The sequence below is a fragment of the Hypomesus nipponensis genome, chromosome 17 (genome assembly GCF_054491055.1).
Source record: "Hypomesus nipponensis isolate SF chromosome 17, ASM5449105v1, whole genome shotgun sequence".
Classification (NCBI taxonomy): Eukaryota; Metazoa; Chordata; class Actinopteri; order Osmeriformes; family Osmeridae; genus Hypomesus; species Hypomesus nipponensis.
Window position 1 is genome coordinate 9,156,309 of NC_140377.1, and position 19,530 is coordinate 9,175,838.

General features: G+C 43.2%; 1 protein-coding gene across 1 annotated transcript in view; it reads right to left on the reverse strand.

Moving 5' to 3' along the window:
• Nucleotides 1-1,443: 1,443 nt before the first annotated feature.
• baiap3 (BAI1 associated protein 3) overlaps nucleotides 1,444-19,530 on the reverse strand; it is a 30,615-nt gene continuing 12,528 nt past the window's right edge. The window contains exons 4-35 of the mRNA XM_084678765.1: nucleotides 18,408-18,495; nucleotides 16,651-16,734; nucleotides 16,360-16,467; nucleotides 15,742-15,801; nucleotides 14,932-14,998; nucleotides 14,287-14,500; nucleotides 14,041-14,085; nucleotides 13,831-13,908; nucleotides 13,557-13,662; nucleotides 12,289-12,396; nucleotides 12,089-12,181; nucleotides 11,883-11,986; nucleotides 11,478-11,595; nucleotides 11,123-11,247; nucleotides 10,575-10,665; nucleotides 10,426-10,482; nucleotides 10,132-10,229; nucleotides 9,972-10,023; nucleotides 9,697-9,848; nucleotides 7,218-7,341; nucleotides 6,862-7,002; nucleotides 6,501-6,596; nucleotides 5,972-6,187; nucleotides 4,814-4,882; nucleotides 4,638-4,717; nucleotides 4,240-4,348; nucleotides 3,629-3,700; nucleotides 3,390-3,473; nucleotides 3,019-3,139; nucleotides 2,797-2,920; nucleotides 2,487-2,692; nucleotides 1,444-2,293 (exon numbers count right to left, since the gene is read on the reverse strand). Of these exons, the coding sequence (XP_084534891.1) occupies nucleotides 2,190-2,293; nucleotides 2,487-2,692; nucleotides 2,797-2,920; nucleotides 3,019-3,139; nucleotides 3,390-3,473; nucleotides 3,629-3,700; nucleotides 4,240-4,348; nucleotides 4,638-4,717; nucleotides 4,814-4,882; nucleotides 5,972-6,187; nucleotides 6,501-6,596; nucleotides 6,862-7,002; nucleotides 7,218-7,341; nucleotides 9,697-9,848; nucleotides 9,972-10,023; nucleotides 10,132-10,229; nucleotides 10,426-10,482; nucleotides 10,575-10,665; nucleotides 11,123-11,247; nucleotides 11,478-11,595; nucleotides 11,883-11,986; nucleotides 12,089-12,181; nucleotides 12,289-12,396; nucleotides 13,557-13,662; nucleotides 13,831-13,908; nucleotides 14,041-14,085; nucleotides 14,287-14,500; nucleotides 14,932-14,998; nucleotides 15,742-15,801; nucleotides 16,360-16,467; nucleotides 16,651-16,734; nucleotides 18,408-18,495 (3,394 nt within the window). The 3' untranslated portion in view covers nucleotides 1,444-2,189. The remainder of the gene's footprint in view (nucleotides 2,294-2,486; nucleotides 2,693-2,796; nucleotides 2,921-3,018; nucleotides 3,140-3,389; nucleotides 3,474-3,628; nucleotides 3,701-4,239; nucleotides 4,349-4,637; nucleotides 4,718-4,813; nucleotides 4,883-5,971; nucleotides 6,188-6,500; nucleotides 6,597-6,861; nucleotides 7,003-7,217; nucleotides 7,342-9,696; nucleotides 9,849-9,971; nucleotides 10,024-10,131; nucleotides 10,230-10,425; nucleotides 10,483-10,574; nucleotides 10,666-11,122; nucleotides 11,248-11,477; nucleotides 11,596-11,882; nucleotides 11,987-12,088; nucleotides 12,182-12,288; nucleotides 12,397-13,556; nucleotides 13,663-13,830; nucleotides 13,909-14,040; nucleotides 14,086-14,286; nucleotides 14,501-14,931; nucleotides 14,999-15,741; nucleotides 15,802-16,359; nucleotides 16,468-16,650; nucleotides 16,735-18,407; nucleotides 18,496-19,530) is intronic.

Here is a 19,530-nt window from a genome sequence, read left to right on the forward strand (position 1 = left end):
TTAGAACACAATTCTTGGACACGGCTTTCTTTTGTAACTCTAGATTTATTGCTAGGACATTTTCCGTTTCTTAACCTATGAGTGGTGGTGCTGAAACAACACAGAACGTAGACAATTATCACACACCATATTACAGAATATGGGCCTAGTACAACTAATATTTTAACAATGTCATAATAATTAAACAAATATTATATGGTCTAAAAAATATATATTCATAAAATCCGACCACGGTCGAAAACTAAACTAAACATTCCACAGTGCTGGTCGACCGCTACATAGACTACTTATAAACTTTACAGAATTAAATAAGGTTGAACAGTCAGAGGACTAACAACAACAACCAACTTACTTTTATCATGAACGCAACCTTTCACTAAATTAAAGATTGCGAGCATAAAAAGAAAACTTAGTGTTAGCTAGAGGCGTTGTTAGACATAAAACTCTACTGGGGCACAGGCCCCTGTTCAATCATATCCCTTTTTATTCTTTCAAGATTGCTGCGCACAATGCATTATATAGAAACTCCCCTTGCTTAACCCATTATACAAGAGTTCAGGGACGCAAGTTTGATATTAGCTTTGGCAGGGGCCAGGGAGGGACATCAATAGTTAATGCTAGCGCGCACATTTTTCGCATTCGGTAGGCCTATAATTTAGAAACTATCTTTAGTTTTGTAATGTTTTCTTAGCCTACCTCAATTCTGACTTGTGCGCCAAGTCTGACACCTGGATGTCTGTGTACGTGCTGCAGTGGATATTTGGTAAGTATAGAAGAGTGCTCTGACATGGAATTATGCATGCATCGGTTTGTGTTTTTGGTTAAACACTTTTACAAGCGTTGATTGGGATACTGGGTTTTTTTCCGGGATTATCAATCGAAATTAATGCACTGACTAATAAAGTAAATTGTTAAAACTCAAACTTTTGATTTTACTGGGGCACAGCAGATTTATACTGGGGCACGTGCCCAAGTAAAAAGGGTCTAACGATGCCCCTGGTGTTAGCCTACTGCAGAAGACCAACCATCATGCCCTTTGAAGGTTATTGGACACTGAAGTGTGTGCTTTTGGTTTGTGATAAGCACATAAAAATACTTTTTAAATTTTAGTAATAATCAAGAAGCTGTCCTACATTGATTCGTCTCACTGTTGTGCTTGGAAAACTGCCACATCACTAAAAATTTATATATATATATATATATATATATATATATATATATATATTCATAAATGTACAGGTATAGGTATCGGCGAGTATATAGTATAAATATCAGTACTCGTTCAAGGTCCATATGGTATCGGTGCATCTCTAGTTTCATGTATACGTGGAGAACTCGCACCGGATGTCATATGTTTTTGTAAAGATTCCACACCACTGCATATAAACGCAAATAAGAAACCCAAAAGTTTAATTGTTGTTGAATTGTTTATTGAAGTAATCATATTAAATAACAGTTTACAGACAGCTTCATATGAATAATACATTCAACAGCAACACAGTCCATTACAGTTCAATGACAAATAATTCACATTTACAATAACAATCCCTTTCTGACAAATATTGGACCGTTTTCTTTTCAAGGATACTTTTCATAATCTGAAGAGATAATTTTGGAATCATATTTGAGTACAGCTGACATCACGCACACCGTTTTAAAATGTGACTACAGATGGCTTTTTGTTTGTTGCTAAATGACAGTGCTACTTTTCCATAATATCTTCATGGGGGGGGGGGGGGAATTAGTATATGTAAAATATTATAATGGCTGTAATATCCATTTTAATGATTAAACTGCATACCAATCATTTTACAAACACAATTGTCATTTGATGTACGTTTAAATCTATCATATCAAAGATAATACAACACGATGACATTCAGAAACCTCTTAACAAAATATACTGTATTGAGTAATATAGCTACAGTACTGAGAACACTATTGGTCACATTTCTCAGATACTCCCTGTCTGGGAAATGCTGAGACATTAAAATACAGCACTGACAGGACATCAGCTTCCCAAATAGAAAACAGCGTTATGTCTTAACATGTTTTTCCATTTGGACATATTTACTGCACATTCAAGAGGATTTAAAAACTGTAAACATTGGAAACATCGTACAACAAGTACAAAAGTAAATACGGCAAGATGTGGCAAGAAAACATTGATACACCAGAAGCTGGACAGCTTATTCCTCTTCCATAGACTTCTCAATCTCCTTTAGTCTGCGAACAAACTCCTGAGCCTCCTTGTCTCCTGTCCGTGCATCCAACATCCTCATGATTGGCTTCTCTGGAGGGGGAGAGCAAACAGACATGTAAGACCTCCCAAAGCCTGACACAATTATCTTTCGATTGAATGGCTGGCCAAGTTAAATTCCAAAAGTAATTGGAAACCCTTGCACAACTTGAACCCCCTCCTCTCCTAAGGGACCCCTATCCCTGTCAGTGTGAAGACAGTGTGATGGAGGAGCAGGGCTGCCTACCGCTGGGTTTGTTGCGAGACAAGTGCAAGATGGAGGGCTGGACGTTCTTGCCAGAGGCTGAGGCATTAGGTCTCCCCGGCCAACAGTAGTCACTTAGGGGGGCCACAGCTTCACCAGCAAAGTCATTGGTGGACAACCAATCATAGTCCATCACAGTGAAGATTAAACATGCAAACCTGTGTCTGTACTGCTCAGGACTGACATGGCTGGAACACAGAGGGATGGAACGACAGTGAAAAACAGAATGGTCAACCTCCAAACCTGGTCAAAATGGTATGTGTGTGTGTGTGTTGCCAGGTTTGACACTCACAAGTAAAAGACTTCATCAAATACTGGATGGAGGGTCTTGAGCTTGACTTGGGTGCGCTGACTCTTGGCCATAGGAAAGAGGTGATGGGGACACAGTTCCATGATGACAAAGGGATCACTCAGGCCTAAGCAGAAACCAGATAAGAGGGGAGACGGGCGAGCGAAAAGTGTTACTATTCCTGGTGAATGAGCTGCTGCATGTCAATGTCACTGTGATATTTACCGTTGGCATCCAGGGCAATGAGATCAGCTGCATGCAAAATTTCCACAGTCAGTCTCTGTTCAGGAGCATCGTAGTAACACTTTACACTGATGCGGCCAAAACGGGTGTGCTTTAGTGTTCTCTGGAAAACAGATCCATAAAATCAAGTCTATTCTGCAAGTCTGCTTAACAAACATCTGGGGGGGAAAAAAATTACAAGATTAGATTTGTCCTGATTGCATCCCCACACGCCTCAACCAGACAAAACCCCATAAGCCGTCTTTGATGCAGATGAAAATGTGCCCATTTCGTTTGAGTAAATGTTGCTTCTAATCAACACTACACCTGGAGGTTTGGAAACAAAGCAGCCACCCCCATGTGCTGCCAAGTACCTGCTGGGAGATCTTCTCCAGGAAGTACTGCTCGATCAGCTCGATGGAGGAGCATTTATTCAGCTTTAGCTCCTCATCCAGGGCCTGGAGCAGCAGGAGGGAGGAGGGGAATGAAAAGAGAGAATAGAGAAGACGTGTCAAGTCAGCTTGACATGCAATCCCCCCCCCCCCCTCAACACACACACACTGAAAAGGCCCTCAGTCGTAGCAAGGACTGATTGAACGGCTGGAGCTCCTACCTTGTAGTCTCCACTCTTCATATCCTCCAACACTAGTCCCTCTCCTTCGGCGTGAAAGAACTGCAACAGGGCCTTGAATTGAGGGAGAGGAGACTTATTTCAAGCCGGTGGATTAGCATGGCGAAATTGGCGGTTTTTCATCTAGTAGGAGCATACGTCTGAAAATATCAGCAACTCTGTGTGTGTTCTCGCTAACAGCGTGAAACCCCTGGCAGGCAACGGCGACATCCGTGGGCCACACACCATGCTCTGCCCACGCGCTTAGCATTTCATGACTTTTCATGCAAATCTGTCATATGTCCCTTGCCAGCTCAGCTCCATTTGAATACAGGAACTCTCACATTGTCATGCTACAGGGAACTCCCCTCAGCACAGAGCAGCTGCCAATATACCTCATGAATAATATTCATGGGGTTTATGAGAGGTGATGAATGGCAATAACATCACGGCAACAACAGAAGGGCTGATGATGATGGTAATGATAGTAACAATGATGGACGGGACCACGGTTGTTCCGAGAATCTCTGACTGGGCTGGACCTTGGAGGGGGGGGGGGGGGGGGCGGGGGGCGAGCTGGGGACATTTGGTCTGTGGTCCACAGGAACACTGACCTCCACAGTATACTGAAAGCGGTTGTAGAACTCCACCTGGACTCCCCGGTTCTCAGCGATGGTGTCCAGGATCATCCTGAGGAGCAGCTCCCACATGCTGTGGAGAACTCTGGAACACAGACGACTTGGTCAGACAGCAAAAGCCCCGGCCCTTTGGTGCCCTCCTTCAGAGCCCCATCACTATCCTCAGCAGAGAACAGACAGGAACACTCCCACACAATAATGTTGAACAGACCCATACAACAGACTACAAACAGCTATTTATTCATAGTAGTTGTATGCTCATGTGTTGCAAAATGACTCGTTAATGATCGCTGCGATGGCTTAGGTGTCAGTAGGCATGCTATTATGGCACACTGATTATGCATAGTAGAGTGTGGAACAATGAAGGCAATTACCTTGTCAGATTCTCCTTCAGCAGGGACTCACTGAGGATGACCAGAGTGTCGTGCAAGTACTTCATGAGGGGGGACACAGCCTGCATGGATCAAACTCACATTACCAGTCTTGGACAGGGAACTACACCGATGTACGGACTACACAACAGATACTGCGAGGCAGGGTTGGGTCTCACGTCATCATTGTTGATGGAGTCAGGGGAGAGGCTGATGTGCTGAATGTACCTCCTCAACTCTGAGAGCATCTATACAACGCACACACACACACACACACACATTAGTTGTCTTTCAGAATCTATGGTATGACATGTGCCAACAGTCTATTCTTAAGCTGCCTTCACGTGCTAGTCGGAAGATCCCATTTCCCACTTGTTAAATCGAGATCACAAGGACGTCAAAGTACTTGATATTCAAGTGCTTTTGTTGTCGGAGGAATATAAAAAATGGCAGACAATTCCATATTGTGGAAATCCTTTTGAGTCCATTATGCACCTGCTAAAGGAGGAAATGGACACAATAAATGGTTACAAGTTAAAAGTCCCATGACATGCTGTTTTTGGATGCTTTTATATAGACCTTAGTGGTCCCCTAATACTGTATCTGAAGTCTCTTTCCTGGGTGGGGGGGGCTGGCCTAACTGCCATGATTTGGTCGTTTGCAAGCCGTGTTGTCTCTCAAGGAAAAAACAATATTGCGTTCGCAGGTTGTAGCTCATTTTTTCATTGGTGGGCCAAATTCTCTGGGCGGGCAAAGCAGAGAAAGGGGAGGTAACATGTCGTCATAAGGGGAAAGGTTCCAGATCGGGGCATGGTTTTTTCAAAGGCGGAGAAGAATACCCAGGGCTTGGTTTACATCTATCAAAAATGTCTAGCCACTGGGGGACCAAAGGCAGGCTAGGGGAACTCGTATTAATGTTAAATAACTTCCTAAAGTGACATTTTCATGTCATGGGACCTTTAAGTGTACATAGATTACATATTAAAGTACACAAACGGCTAACAATAGTTGCAATCTTAAAAATAGTCTAAAGAATTACATACATTACTGAATCTGTCCTCTCATCCACGTTGAAAAGTAATCCATCTCGGAAAATTCTCAGTTTCCCAGTGGTAATCACGATTTTAGGGGGCGTTACATGTGTAACTTCCCAGTCGAAAACTTGTATTTACCATAATTCCGACAGCATGTGAAGGCAGCACAAAACCAAGCTGATTCAATCCTCATTCAGCTGCCTGATAATAATCATGCTGGTTCCTGACAGATTTATAAAAAACAGAAAGACCAGTGGAAACTGCTGCACACTAATTTCCTTTGAAGGATAAATAAAGTTGAACCTTGTCAGTGAGCAGGGTGATGAGGCGCTTGGCCTCTCTCTGCAGGTCTAGGTCTGCGTTGTACAACTGCCCGTTGAGGGCCTTGTTGACCTGCTCCTTGCCTTCCGCTCCACAAGACTCCTCCATGGCCTGTTCCAACCCGGGCCAGTCTAGGTCCCGGGGCAGGCCCCCCAGGAACACACGCACATGTTCGGTGTTGTTCAGTGCAATGCACAGCTAGCCAGGATAGCCAGGGAGCAGAACAGGAGGAAGAGACAGAGAGAGAGACACACGGAAAAGTCGCACAGAGAAGGGTGAAGAAACAAAAGGAGGAAGAGTGGCAGGGCTAAAAGAGGCAGGTGGAGGAGGGGATGAACAATTGGCAATGAGTGTAGGCACGAGCAGGAACTAGAGCAAACGCATACTGAAACTCTACAAGCCCCCTGCTGTCTTTTGTTTTTCTGATGAGAGAACACTCATTGACATTCACTTCTTACGTCATTGCGTGCCCTCCCCCGCCGCCCCCTTCATGTGTTCCCACAGGCGTTACCTGCACTGTTAGGATCTTGTGGTCTTGGCCGAGCTGGCTGTTCTCAATCTTGCGCTTTATCATCTCAGAGTAACTCACAGCCTCACTGCAAAAATTCTGCGACACACAAAACCACACAAAACGTACGCGAGTGTGAAACCCTCAATTTGCCTCTTGATTTCTGCTCGGGTGTCTTTGATTGTAGTTTGCCACCTGTAGAGCTTTTCAACTTGAGAATGAGTGCTGTGTGTGTCTGTGGTTGTAACTGTGTGCGTCTGTGGTTGTGATGTGTGTGTGTGTGTGTGTGTGTGTGTGTGTGTGTGTGTGTGTGTGTGTGTGAGGGAGTGAATAGAAGAGTGATAGCGTTGGCGGCGCCACTCACATCCGTTAGGCGGGTGACGAAGATGAAGGCTCCTGCAGAGTCTGGCCAGGCCAGCTGGGACCAGAAGTCCTGCACCTGGCTGAAACATGCTGTGACATCCACTGCTGAGGAGCTATGTTTGGTCTGATGCACTGGCTCCAGCTGTTCAGTCCACCCAAACACACATATCAATATATCACAAAAATGTAAATAAATAGATGCACACAAAATTGTACAAGCTAAAGTACTGATAAATGAATGAAGGCTGTATAAAGTCACTGATATTCTGGTTAGTTCAAAATCACTATGTAATGATGGATGGAAATAAGTATTGTATTTTCAGTAAGGGTCATGCTATAAGAGGGTCCTTCTGTAACCTGGTCCATGTCCACTGCCTTACGAATCCTGTCGCAGGATCTCTCATGGACTATCTGCAGCCACTTGTGTATAGAAGACTTGAACCAGTTGTGAAAGCCAGTCAAAGCTAGCATTTTAGCATCCCTGCAACGAGACATATACCAAGTAAACCAAGTGTGTACATTTATACTACAATGCAAGGAATATATATGTGTGTGTGTGTGTGTGTGTTGGTCTGTTTCATAGTAGGATTTTAGGGCAATGACCAGCAAACGATTATCTTGAGAACTGGGCACTGCAAAGTTGCAATTTTGCAGGTAACCTTTGCAGAACCCAAAGACACGCGGTGCCGTGTTTAACAGTTTAGATAAGCGCTTCGAGAACCCCCACCCAAATATTGCCGCCAGTTTCGCAATTGATCCCTTTCAGCCACGTGGTGCTAGCACTGTACATAAAATTTAGCTGCACAGCTTTTAGCTGAGCTCTACTAAGCGATTGAACAACTGAAATTTGAAATGCTGTATATTGCTCTGATGTGAAAAGTAAAATAGTCCTATAACGTGCATCCCTTTCTGTGACAAACTCCTTAAAGACAAGTGGACTCTGAGAATTGAGATTGTGAATACCAATACGGCCAGGTGAGCAGGGTTTTCTAATATGGACTAAATGCTGGCTAGCTAAGAGAAAAAAATACTTAAACGTGGATTCTTTATTTCAGTATAGCTGAAAGGTTATAAGCTACAATTGTGCTGTGTATACACGTCACCAGGGTTTAGCCTAAGACAGGAAATTGATATAGCTTTAGGCATCATCAACAGAAGACTTACTTGCTGAACAAACTTTCAATTACCAATGCACAAATCTTTTTTGGGGGGTATACTGTCCTTTAGAAGCCAATTCTCAAATCACTTTTACAACGCAGATGCGGCCAGGTGAGCAGTGCTGTGCAGGCATAACATTGAATCAGCTTCTTTCAAAGGGTTTTCTTTATGGATGAAATACTAACTAGCTAACAGAAAGACAGCTATATGTCAGTAGATGAGTGAATTGTATTACATTGTATTACATTTACTGATGCAAAAACTCTGCCTGCACATAGCAAATGTGCACAAACTCCAATTATATTTACACCAAATCAATAAACCAACATTATAATCACCAGCTGCATCACAGGCATGGACACTGTTCAATTTATAATTTCGTTGTGTGTGTGTGTGTGTGTGTGCGTGTGAGACTGAATCAACTAAGTAGCATCACCGGCTGCATCACAGGCACTGCATGGGGTCACAACAGGTATAGGACACCAACACTATTCCTACCACCTTTGCCTCCTTGGTCGGTTTCTTGAGGCATGGATATAGCAAGCTGCAAATGGGCATACAACAGAAACCATGTTCTTACAATTGTAGCCTCCTCGTTTGATTGTTGGTGTTTATTGTTTATATCAGTTTGAAACAGAAAATACAATACTATTTTACAGCACTGCATAGCACAAAGGAAAAAAATACAATCCCCCTTAAAGCCCCATTTCAACACTGTATGGTGAATTTGGCCTATAATTATGACAACTGGCTCAACCAATGTGCATGTAATGTTTTATGTAATTAACTAAATATCTAGATTTGTGTAGGGGTAAGACAGTTTAACAGAGAACTAATATAATACATTTTGATCAGCATGACAATCAATTGTTAACATAGGAAACCCCAAACAATTGTAGGCTACATCATTATTTGGATGAATGTACCAGAGCATTAGCAATTTGTTTAAAAGAATGAGAAATTGCTTTTATGATGTGCATAATAAGTGACTAGATGATGTGGAGGCTGAATATGTATTTTTGAGAATTTCAGGTGTGAATTTCAATTTTGAGAAAATGTGAATCAGAAATATCGTCACACAAACACAGATTCCTGGAACTATTGATATATAGTGAGTCGTGCCTGTGATGAAGTCAGACACACACACACACACACACACACACACACACACACACACACACACACACACACACACACACACACACACACACACACACACACACACACACACACACACACACACACACACACACACACACACACACACACACACACACACACACACACACACACACACACACACACACACACACACACACACACACACACACACACACACACACACACACACACACACACACACACACACACACACACACACACACACACACACACACACACACACACACACACACACACACACACACACACACACACACACACAGAGATAGTGCAGTGCCCATGATGCAACTGGTGATGACTCGCACCAACATCTTAAATCGCCAACGGAATTACAAGCACTGTGCACCAGTTTAACAAAACACATATAGTTGAGAAGGCAGTTTTTGGTGAAGAGGACTCAATCTCTTTATATATATATCTTTTAATTTAGAAAATGCTTGTGGTGTAAAATTGAAAGCCAGTGAACACCCATAATAGAATCTAGGCAGTGACTCACTTGAGAGGTAGAAACTCCCTGAAGCGTTTCAGTGTTTTTAAAGACATGTAGAGCTCAAAGAGGGTCTCGCCCATGCTCTGAGTCAGTCTGGTGCTTTCCTGTTCCAGAGTTCCACACACCCTTTCCATGGCAACACTCACGTCATCTGCAACCTGGGTGAGCACAAAGATGAACAGAGTTCAAGGGTCAGGTGGTTGTCCCTCATGACAAAAGTCTCAGGCAGAGGCCATATGGTCAAACAGCTACAGTATCTCTCACAACTAGGACAAACTTACTAGTTTTTCCAACTGCCTGTATGAGATGCTGAAGAAATCTACTTTCACAGCACTGGGGATTCAAAAGTGAAAAGAAGAAACACAAACCAGAAATGAGACTTAACAACTGATGCAGCTAATCTAAGTGATTAACATCTACCTGCTGGCTGAATGTGTGTACCTGTAGAAGAGCTTATTGTAGACGTTCTGTCCACTCTGGACGTCAGCACACACAGCATCCACCACCTGGACCAGTCTCCTTAGTTGCTCCTCCAGGGCCTTGAGCCGGCAACAAGAACAGCCAAAAGAGATGTCACTACCTTCACAGGCTACTTCAGTACATGGTGTATATGACGACGAGTCACTGCGGGGGACGGAGCCGGACGACTGACAGGAGACAGTCCAGTGAAGGAGGCCTTGATGTCTTCAAGCCACACATCTGCATTTGAATGAACATTTACTGAGGGCTACTCACCCCTTTCTCTGGTTTGTACTGTGAGATGATGTTCTCATACCACTCCGCAGTTCCTTTCTGATGGCATGGAAACAGGGTAAAAGGCAACGTGCGTAGTAAAATGCCATCACCAATTTAATAAATCAGTTGCGTTTGTTTTAATGTTTTACCTTGACAACTGTGGCAATTTCCAAATGCAATTCATTTCGTAAAGGACAAACAGTCTTGAATGCCTGCATGGTCTGCATGTGTCCTATTCCCCTGCCATGAAAGAAATAATGACAAGTCTCAAACAGGAACGTGTAATTAACAAGAAGACATACAAGTGTGTGCGCGCGCATCTGTGCGTGCATGTGTACTTTGTGAGATTTCTCTAGAGAAGTCAATCTCTGGGCAGAGTCTGAAATCTTATTGGAAAGAGCCCCACAGGATATCAATTCTTCCAATCTGGTCTTTGCAGTGTGGCACCCCATGAGGATGCTCATACAGAAAGGGCACAGCAACTTGAGATTTAGAAACGCAGCTGCTTTTATTGGCAAAATGACCGCCAATCATGCGCAAATGACTGACTGGGTTCTATAGCTCTACTCTAGCTCTCCTAAACCCTAGAACTGACTGAGGTACTGACTGACATGGCTGTAGACTATGTCTATGCAGATCAGCGGTCCAGTCGAGTGTTGAGCAGCATGCAGGAGAGAGGTGGCGCTAGTGAGTTTACCTCAGCATGAGCTCACAGCGTGTGATGGCGGATGGACAGGAATTGGGAAACACCTGACGCATGTTCTTCATCAGGCCCAGGCAGTGCTCTATGTGGAGCCGGAAGCTGTCAGACAGCTGGCTCTCCTGAACACAATGCAGGCAACACATGACTCAGCCTTGCATGACCAAAACAAACCTTTATCTAATCTATATTCCATATCTAGTTAGGGGTTTGAGACTGTGTATTACAACACATGAACTCAGTCTACTACACCATGGATATAATGACCATTTTAAACGCTCTCAACCTGTAAGAATGTAGAACACCTCATGGAATGAGACGGAGCCAAAAGGGGGACTGAGGGAGGACCTACCAGGTCTCCTCTGACCTCGGGGGGATCCCACTCTGCATCGATGGTTCTGAGAAGACGCAGCAGCAGGTTGTAGCAGACCCTCTGGGACCGGTGGTGGCTGCTGTAGCACTGCCAGCGGCTGCAGACGAGGGCAACATCAAACCAGGACCTTTACCTCTCGCCTTGTGTCAAGAGCTTGTCATTACACAGTGCAAGGTACTTGTTGAACTAACCCTGAAACCCGTTGACTCACTATGTGAAACAATATGTAATAAGTATGATTCATATTAAATCCTGGTTAGAAGGCTCATTGGCAAGAAATGTTTAGGTTTACTTAAAAAAGAGCTTTAATTAAAAACGGTGTTTACAGTATAAATAGCACCACAATATTTGAAGTACAGAATACAGCATGATCTATGAACTGACATGATGGCCTGTTGCAGGGGTGAGAGGTCAGTTTGAACTGCATGATGGGAGAGCACAGTCCATGCTGGTGGCGTCACTTGCCCGTTCCAATTGTAAGGTTCTTTCTGAAAATGAAAACAACATTACCCATCTACAGTATTATTGAGGCAATATACTGTTTATCCTATTCAATAAAATATAAATCAAATAGTTAAGTCATGTTTCACCTGAATGTGAGCATGTTCATACTCCAGTATCTGACTCAGCATTTTCTTGTGAATGAAAATATTAGAATCCCTCTTACTCAGTGTTGTGTCTCTCTGAGGAACAAAGAAAAAGGAGCTCCTTTAATAGTCTGTAATAGACCTTCAACAGACAGAGGTGTTAGGGTATGGCGAGTTTGGTGAATGTGGTGAGACATCCAAACCTGGGTTGTGAAAAGCTTCAGGATCAGGTAACATTCCCCCTGGACCTTGGAGGCACTAGACCTGGGCTCAAGTTTAAACCATTTATCATACCCAACAACAGGGATTTCCTGCATGGACAACAGGATGAGAAAAGGCTGTCAAAAGCACCTGGGGTCTCATTTATAAAGCTTGCGTACGCACAAAACCGGGCTGAAAATGTGCGTACGCCACTTCCCACGCAAAGGTTGTGATTTATAAAAAACAACCTTGACGGGAGAATGTGCGGTCCTCCATGCAAACTCTGACCCTCCCAAAGGCCTACACACATTTTGAAAACAGTTGGAATTGGCGACACAGATGACCGTACTGTAGTCAGACTGCAGAAATTGAATGTGGGAAGAACATTACTCCTAATATTTATATATTTTGTTTTCCTCACACACATTTTTTTCATTCAATTTCATGATTATCATGAAGATTACATCCAGCAGTGTTATTTGCGCTTGTACTGAGTGATTCTTGTTCCATAAACACCTTGTACAATCCAACTCAAACTTTAAATAAAAATTCAGCGCTTCCTCACCATCAGATTGTCAACTACGGGAGTTCAGGAGGGGGAGATTCCCCGACTGCATGGAATACAGTATAACATCACATATCCTACCTTTAGATAACTGCAGAACACAGTGTATAACTAAATATATTTATTTAATACTGTGCAAATATCCTCATGTCAAAAACTGGAAATACAGTCGTTAAGCTCCCGTGCAATCGCTACACTCTACGTCCTCGTTATCAGTCCAGACTTTAATAGATTACTGTTCATAACAAAACGCTTTTGTTTTCAAATTGTATCTCGACTCGCAGTATATCACTGAGTTTTCGGGCTCCACCAATAGGCTAACAGTGTCTGAGAAGTTGTCATGCGCTATGATTCACCGTAAAGAACAATCGTATGCCAGGGTCATGATGAGATACTAGATTAGCATTCATGAGGTGCTTTGCATTGACTATTTATGGTTAAAAATGGGCGTGTTCAGGGCGGGGTACAATGCTGATTCACGTACGCACACTTGTGGGTAATCTGTGATTTATAAAGGGAACATTGCGTACAGGTGTGCGTATGCACGGTTTTATAAATCTGAATTTTTGTGTGCGTACGCCATTTTAGGCTTTTGGGCGTACGTACACTTTTAGTAAGAATCCTACGCACAGTTTTATAAATGAGACCCCTGGAACCAACAAGGAAAGGTCAGGCCCAACGTTCTTGTATATTTAGATGACTCACATTTAGAGGAATGTTGATGCACCCCAAGAAGTCATCAGCATTTTCCTCGGACCCAGACGCTGCTGTTCCATTAGACCGAACCGATTTAGCAATCTGCTTGAAGTACCTGGTGAGATAAGCAACGACAAACCACAGAAATACACATCCAAGAGATCAGCACATCTTCTGTGTCTTGATAATAAAGAACCTTTAACTTCCCTGTAAAGCGACCACAGAGGGTCAGAACCTTCAAAGTGTACATGTGTATGTCTGTACTAAGTTTTGAATATTTCACCTGCCCATTCCTCGGAATCCACTGACTTCATTCAGTTTTTTGCAGGCTTCAGCCACCGAGACATCATCATCGTGATCCCTGTGGAAATTAAAGATCAAAGGTTAGCAGATAGTCCTATGCCCAGCATTAAATCAGATCAAATTCAAGAGAGGGCCGTCAAAATATTCTAATTTTAGTCTTCCTGTAGACCAGACTTCTGAGTGAACATACCATATGTCTAGATGCAGTAGATCGCTATGGACATCATCAATGTCGCTATGAAGGACGAATGTAAAAAAACACAGAAAACACTCATGTCATCATGTCATTCACAGTATTGGTGATAGAAAGCCTGTGAACAGTCACAGTGAGTTGTGAATCAGAGAACATCATAAACGGGCAGATCATCAACTGTGGAGTTTTTCCTACAAGCACACCAAACCTCTCACAGACGGACGAGACGGAAGCAGTGCTTACAAGACAAAGTGCTCATTCCAAACAGGGTTGAGGGTTTCAGGCTTGACCTCAGTGACCTGGATGCAGCGTGCAGCCAGAACTTCCTTGACACTGGAACGCTTCTCCAGTTTGTCCTTCCTCTTCCTGAAGCTAAACTTCCTCTCCTTTTTCTCCTCTGTCTCTCGTGGACTCTGACCCAGCAGGATTCCCAGCATGCAATAGGGGTCGCTGTACCCTGCCCAGCCCCCCGGTGAACACAGAAGAAAGGTTAATGTGCACTCCAAACCAGTGCTATTAGATAATGAGGTTCCACTCAATTGGGGTTCAGAAAGAGAAAGCAATCATCCAACAGTGTCTTTTAGACAATGCTCTGGGCAGTGGGATAACTTGAAAGCTTTATGAACAAATGACAAGTCTAGAGCTTCAGTCAGTTCCTTTGAAGAACTTGAGTACACCAAGTCATGCAAGCCTTACTCCCTCCAAGAACAGACCAGGTTAATCTATCCTGTACTGCCACTCATTAAGATGACGAAGGCTTTCTAAATACCTTATGTAAACATTACATTACATTTTAATGACCCTCTTTAATTTAATGCTCACATTTACAGATTAATTTACAGAAACATTCCTCTTTGATGAAAATGGGCAAAAGAATGAATCTCTTACCGTTTGCATCTTTTGCCATTAGATTTTTTCCTTTCATGACAGAAACCCTCAGGGAGAAGCTGGCTCTCTGTAAAATAAAGTGTACGCCCATGTAGTCAGACACCCATTAGTCAATAAACATTTATACCAAACCAGTAAGTGTGGAACGCACACTGAACCCTAGATTAGATGAGGGTTTAGGTTGGTTGAGGGGCAGTTCTATGGGCGTATGTGAAGCCCTCTGTGACATGCTTGCATGTAAAAAAGGCTATACAAATACATTTGATTACGCTTCTTTTTATTGCACTTTCACTGTGGTATAGAAAGCAGGTGCATGTGCATGTGCTGCAGGAGTCTGTCAAGGAAATGTAATCGATGGCTGTTTTCTTTGTCAGATGCTTCATGCCTGGCATTGTGTACCAGAAAGGTGGAAAGAGACTGCTGTGCATGTGAAGGCTGAGATCCTTTTAAAAAGGAGTGTTTAAATGGCACGATATCTTTCAGTCTTTTAAGAAGCCTTGCAGAAGGACCCCAGCATCTCTTTCAGACACTTGAAAGGTTTCTCATAGCCAGATGGACGAAAGAGACTCCTGCCTGTTCAGGTACTAGCTGTTAATCTTTCCATTATATCTCACCAGGCCCTTATTTATTGAACGTTCCTTGTATCGGGAAGAGGAAAATGTCTTAACACCATGAATAGCGGCCACGTCGTTTGGACACGGCCCCCTTCCAGTCTTATAGCGGTCGACGATAGTTGCTTGGGTGTTAGAAAACATGTAAGCAACACGAAACGAGCGAAGGACATGAAGAAAAAGTAACAAAGCATCTCACCTTGGATTCTTGGACTCTCTGCAGAGTAATGTCATGCTCCTCCTGACCCAGATCAAACACCTGACAGAGAGGGGCGGAGAAGGAAAGGTCACACTGTGCCACAGAGGCTCATGCGTCTGTGAGCATATTAGCGATAGACACCCAGGGAAGGTCATGGAGTTTGTATAGCTCATAGTGAGAATGTCTATGCTGTTTGCCTCTGCCACTAACTAGCCCTGCGATGAAGCAGAACAAGATGGCTGTACAGATCTCATCCCCCATATAGAACTTCAAAGACAGTCATGTCAGCTACCTCACTACTGAGAGCCACAAGCCAGGCGCGACAGGATGTGCCAGCGTTAGAGTGACAGGGTCTGACTTGTTATATCACAGCTAAACATCGATACTTGGTAGGCACGGACTTTGATGTTTAATCAGATCTGAGGCAAGCACATCTACACTAACTTAAGAGACATCCTATTACAAAAACGAGTGTTATTATTCCCGGTTTATGATTGAATTTTATGATACATTTGACTGTGATCATTTGGAACACTCAGTTTAAAATGCGTAGTCATTTTAAACCCTTGTTTTGTCTGTGTTTCAGACATGATGACAATCCCTGATGTGCATGGCTACCTTTAGCAAGTAGCTGAAGATCTCTCCTTCTCCGGCGACATATTCCGGTGAAGGCACTCCGACCCTGTTCACCACTGTGTACACTGCCTCCTCATACAAGAGGTCCAGCTGAGGAAAACCATACCCAAACACATGATTAGATACAGCCTCATGCAATTGTTTTTTTTAAATGCAAAAACCATTGTATCGTTGTCCATTTCATACACATAAAAAAAATCTGTATTCGCTTTCATTTTATATTGCTCTACCATTGATTTGAACATAGCCAGGTCAGAACCTAAACCCACTCACCTCCCTCCTGCTGGCTCTGTCTGGTACAAAGACCTGGTCAATGTGTTCAGGGGGTGGGGCTGCAGTGCTGCTCCCTCCCTGGCACTGTGGGGACAGAACTCAGGGCTCACAAAGTTCAGAAGACAATATCCAAAATCACCATGACAGCCTGAATACGGTCACGGCGTAAGGGGAAGTCACAGTCAGACATAAGACATTGGGCCCCATTCACCAGATGTTCTTAAAAACTGTTCTTAAATCCCACTTACGCAGTTTTCACGAAGGTTCTGGCCTTCACCAATGTTCTTATTTGGGATTTGTTCTTAGGTAAGAACAGAATTTACGCACACCCAAGAGCACTCTTACACACAATTGAGAGCTGCAATGTTTGCGCAAAAGCAAGTAGTTATACCGTTTTCGTCCATTCTAATTAAAAATGTAATATTTCTCTTTATTGCAACTGATAATTGTCATTATTTTACACAATTTTGTTTGTTTTCATAAATACACACTACACTTACATTTCTGCTCATTTGTGCTTTAGGCCTATAAATAAACTAGCCTTGCTTTGCCTTCAATTCACATCAATTAAGTTTACGGGGAAACTTGCCTTCCAATAATAAATGACTTATCACAGTATTTATAGGCCCAAAGTAGGCTTATTCCGCACACTAGGACAACACCAACAATGGCGTATTTAATGCTGCTGCAAAATTTTGCAGATCATGCCCGGAGGAGGGAACGCATCTTTCGTGACCATACCAATTTATTTGCAGAAAGTGACGAGTACCTGTTGGGACGATTTAGGCTACCAAGAGCAGTCCTCATGGATACTTGTAACAGTCAACTGTCTTCTACGCTATGTTTTGAAAAGTTTTTTTTCCTTCAGAATTCAGATTCAAGTTAAACCATTTATTTCTCATTTCATCAGTTCTGCACCTTTCTCCAGATACAGCGTTCACTGCATGAGTAATTGCATTCCATGCATCAGTTTTATTTACTGCTTTGTATCCACCGCTGATGCCATATGATGTGTTGTTTGTCGCCAACTTCTTGAAGCTGTACCTTCACTTTAGAATTACGAAAGTTTTTCTGTCTTTTGTCGAGGCCTCCACCGCCTTTACCACGTCTTTTTGACATCTCGCCCTGCCATCTCATGCCCTTTTATGGGAATTTACGGGGTGTTTACCTATGCTATAAAGGAGCAACGGGGCACGAGCTTTCAACTTACGACATATTGGGATTCATCATTCTAAGACCACACCTGCGCAAAATTCTGCTGTTTAGGAAAACGTCATGAATCACACGTAGACTTTTCTTAGGAACTTTAAGGACAAATCTAAAAAATAACATAGGAAGATATTGGTGAATGAGGCCCATTGTGTCTTTCAGTCCTGCCACACATAGCATAACTCAAAAGGCAATGGGTATCACAGAGATCCATGTTTTGGCCTGTTCTTCACCACTTTAATACCAGAAGCTTATAGGAATCAAGTGCTCTCAGATAAACCTCTTAATAGGGCCCAATGAGTGCGAGTCTGCGTCGTCTGGCGTGGGCAGTGAGGAGGCTGGAGATAGCAGAGAGCAGCTTGTGACAGCTGAACTTCCAGCCTTTTGAGCATTCTACTCAACCTTGTCCTTCTGTCCACACACGTCATACTTGGCCTTGTGGCGTGGGGGGGGGGGGGTGCTGACCATGTGCATCCCCCATGTCTACCCATTATCATATTTCCACAGGAGAAGGAGAAGAGCGTGAGAAGAACCAGGAGAGGGTTTACCTCAGCATTGTGAGCATGTAGAATTTTCTCCTGCTTCTGGAGTATGTTGTTCATGCGCTCAAAGAACTCCCCCTTCCCTTCTGGAGCCCTTGGAAACAAAAAGGAAAGAGACACAAAAAATACTCTTAAGAGAGAAACATGTTTGTATTTCAGTTCTGATATTGACAGACTACACTGGATTAAGTCTCTTTCATTTCCTTAGAACCAAGGCAAAACATAACATGCTTTTCCAGACAAGTTCAAAAGGAGCCTAGCATAGACAATATACTCGCGTATATCTTTTTGTAAAATGGGCAGGGCTGTCAATCACAACCGGTGACAGATAATCATTCAATCACAACTACAACTATTCTATTGAGTGGAATTGAGTGGTAGTCAGTACTTCTATAGAACAGATGAACACTAGGTCAGCTGGAATCGCATTACCTTTCTATCTGCAGAGAGGCCAAGGGAATAGTCTGCCAATAAAGTCTCTGTCTGTTTGCTTTGTTCTGACCTGTGTAAACAGCAGATAAAACGCAGCAACCTGTGTTTTTGTCACGTATGAAAAAGAACCATCTTACTGAACTGTCTCACATCACTGCCCATCCTCTCTGGAGCTTTATTGTTCTGCAGTAATATTAGGCTACACAATGACCTCACACTATACTACGGCCATGTTAATCTATTACCGCAATGAAGAGATCCTAGGGAGATACAAAATGTTTTTATTTTCTCTCTGTGTGTGTGAATCCTTGGATTTGTGCCACTTGCTAATTTCATAGCCCTAGTCACCATGGTGATAAAGTCACATTGAACAAGGGAGTCGTTGGAACAGCAAAACACCTTGGGAGACAGCCTCACTTACCCGTCCCCACCCATCCCCCCTCCTGCACAAAAAAAAATTCTGGCATGAGCAGAAGCAAGAAACATTGCCTGCCACTTCTGTCCCCTACCCCTACTACCCCTACTATCTAGCTTTCTCATACAAATTTTGGGTCCTGGTTTGGAGCCAGAGAACCAGTTCTTTTTCTCGACAGCCAAAGGCCTAACCTGGCTGCCAGACCAACTTAGCCTCGCCCACAAAAAAAATTGGTTGGGAGGTTGGGTCTGGGGTCGCTAGTTTTGGGAAAAATGAACAGGA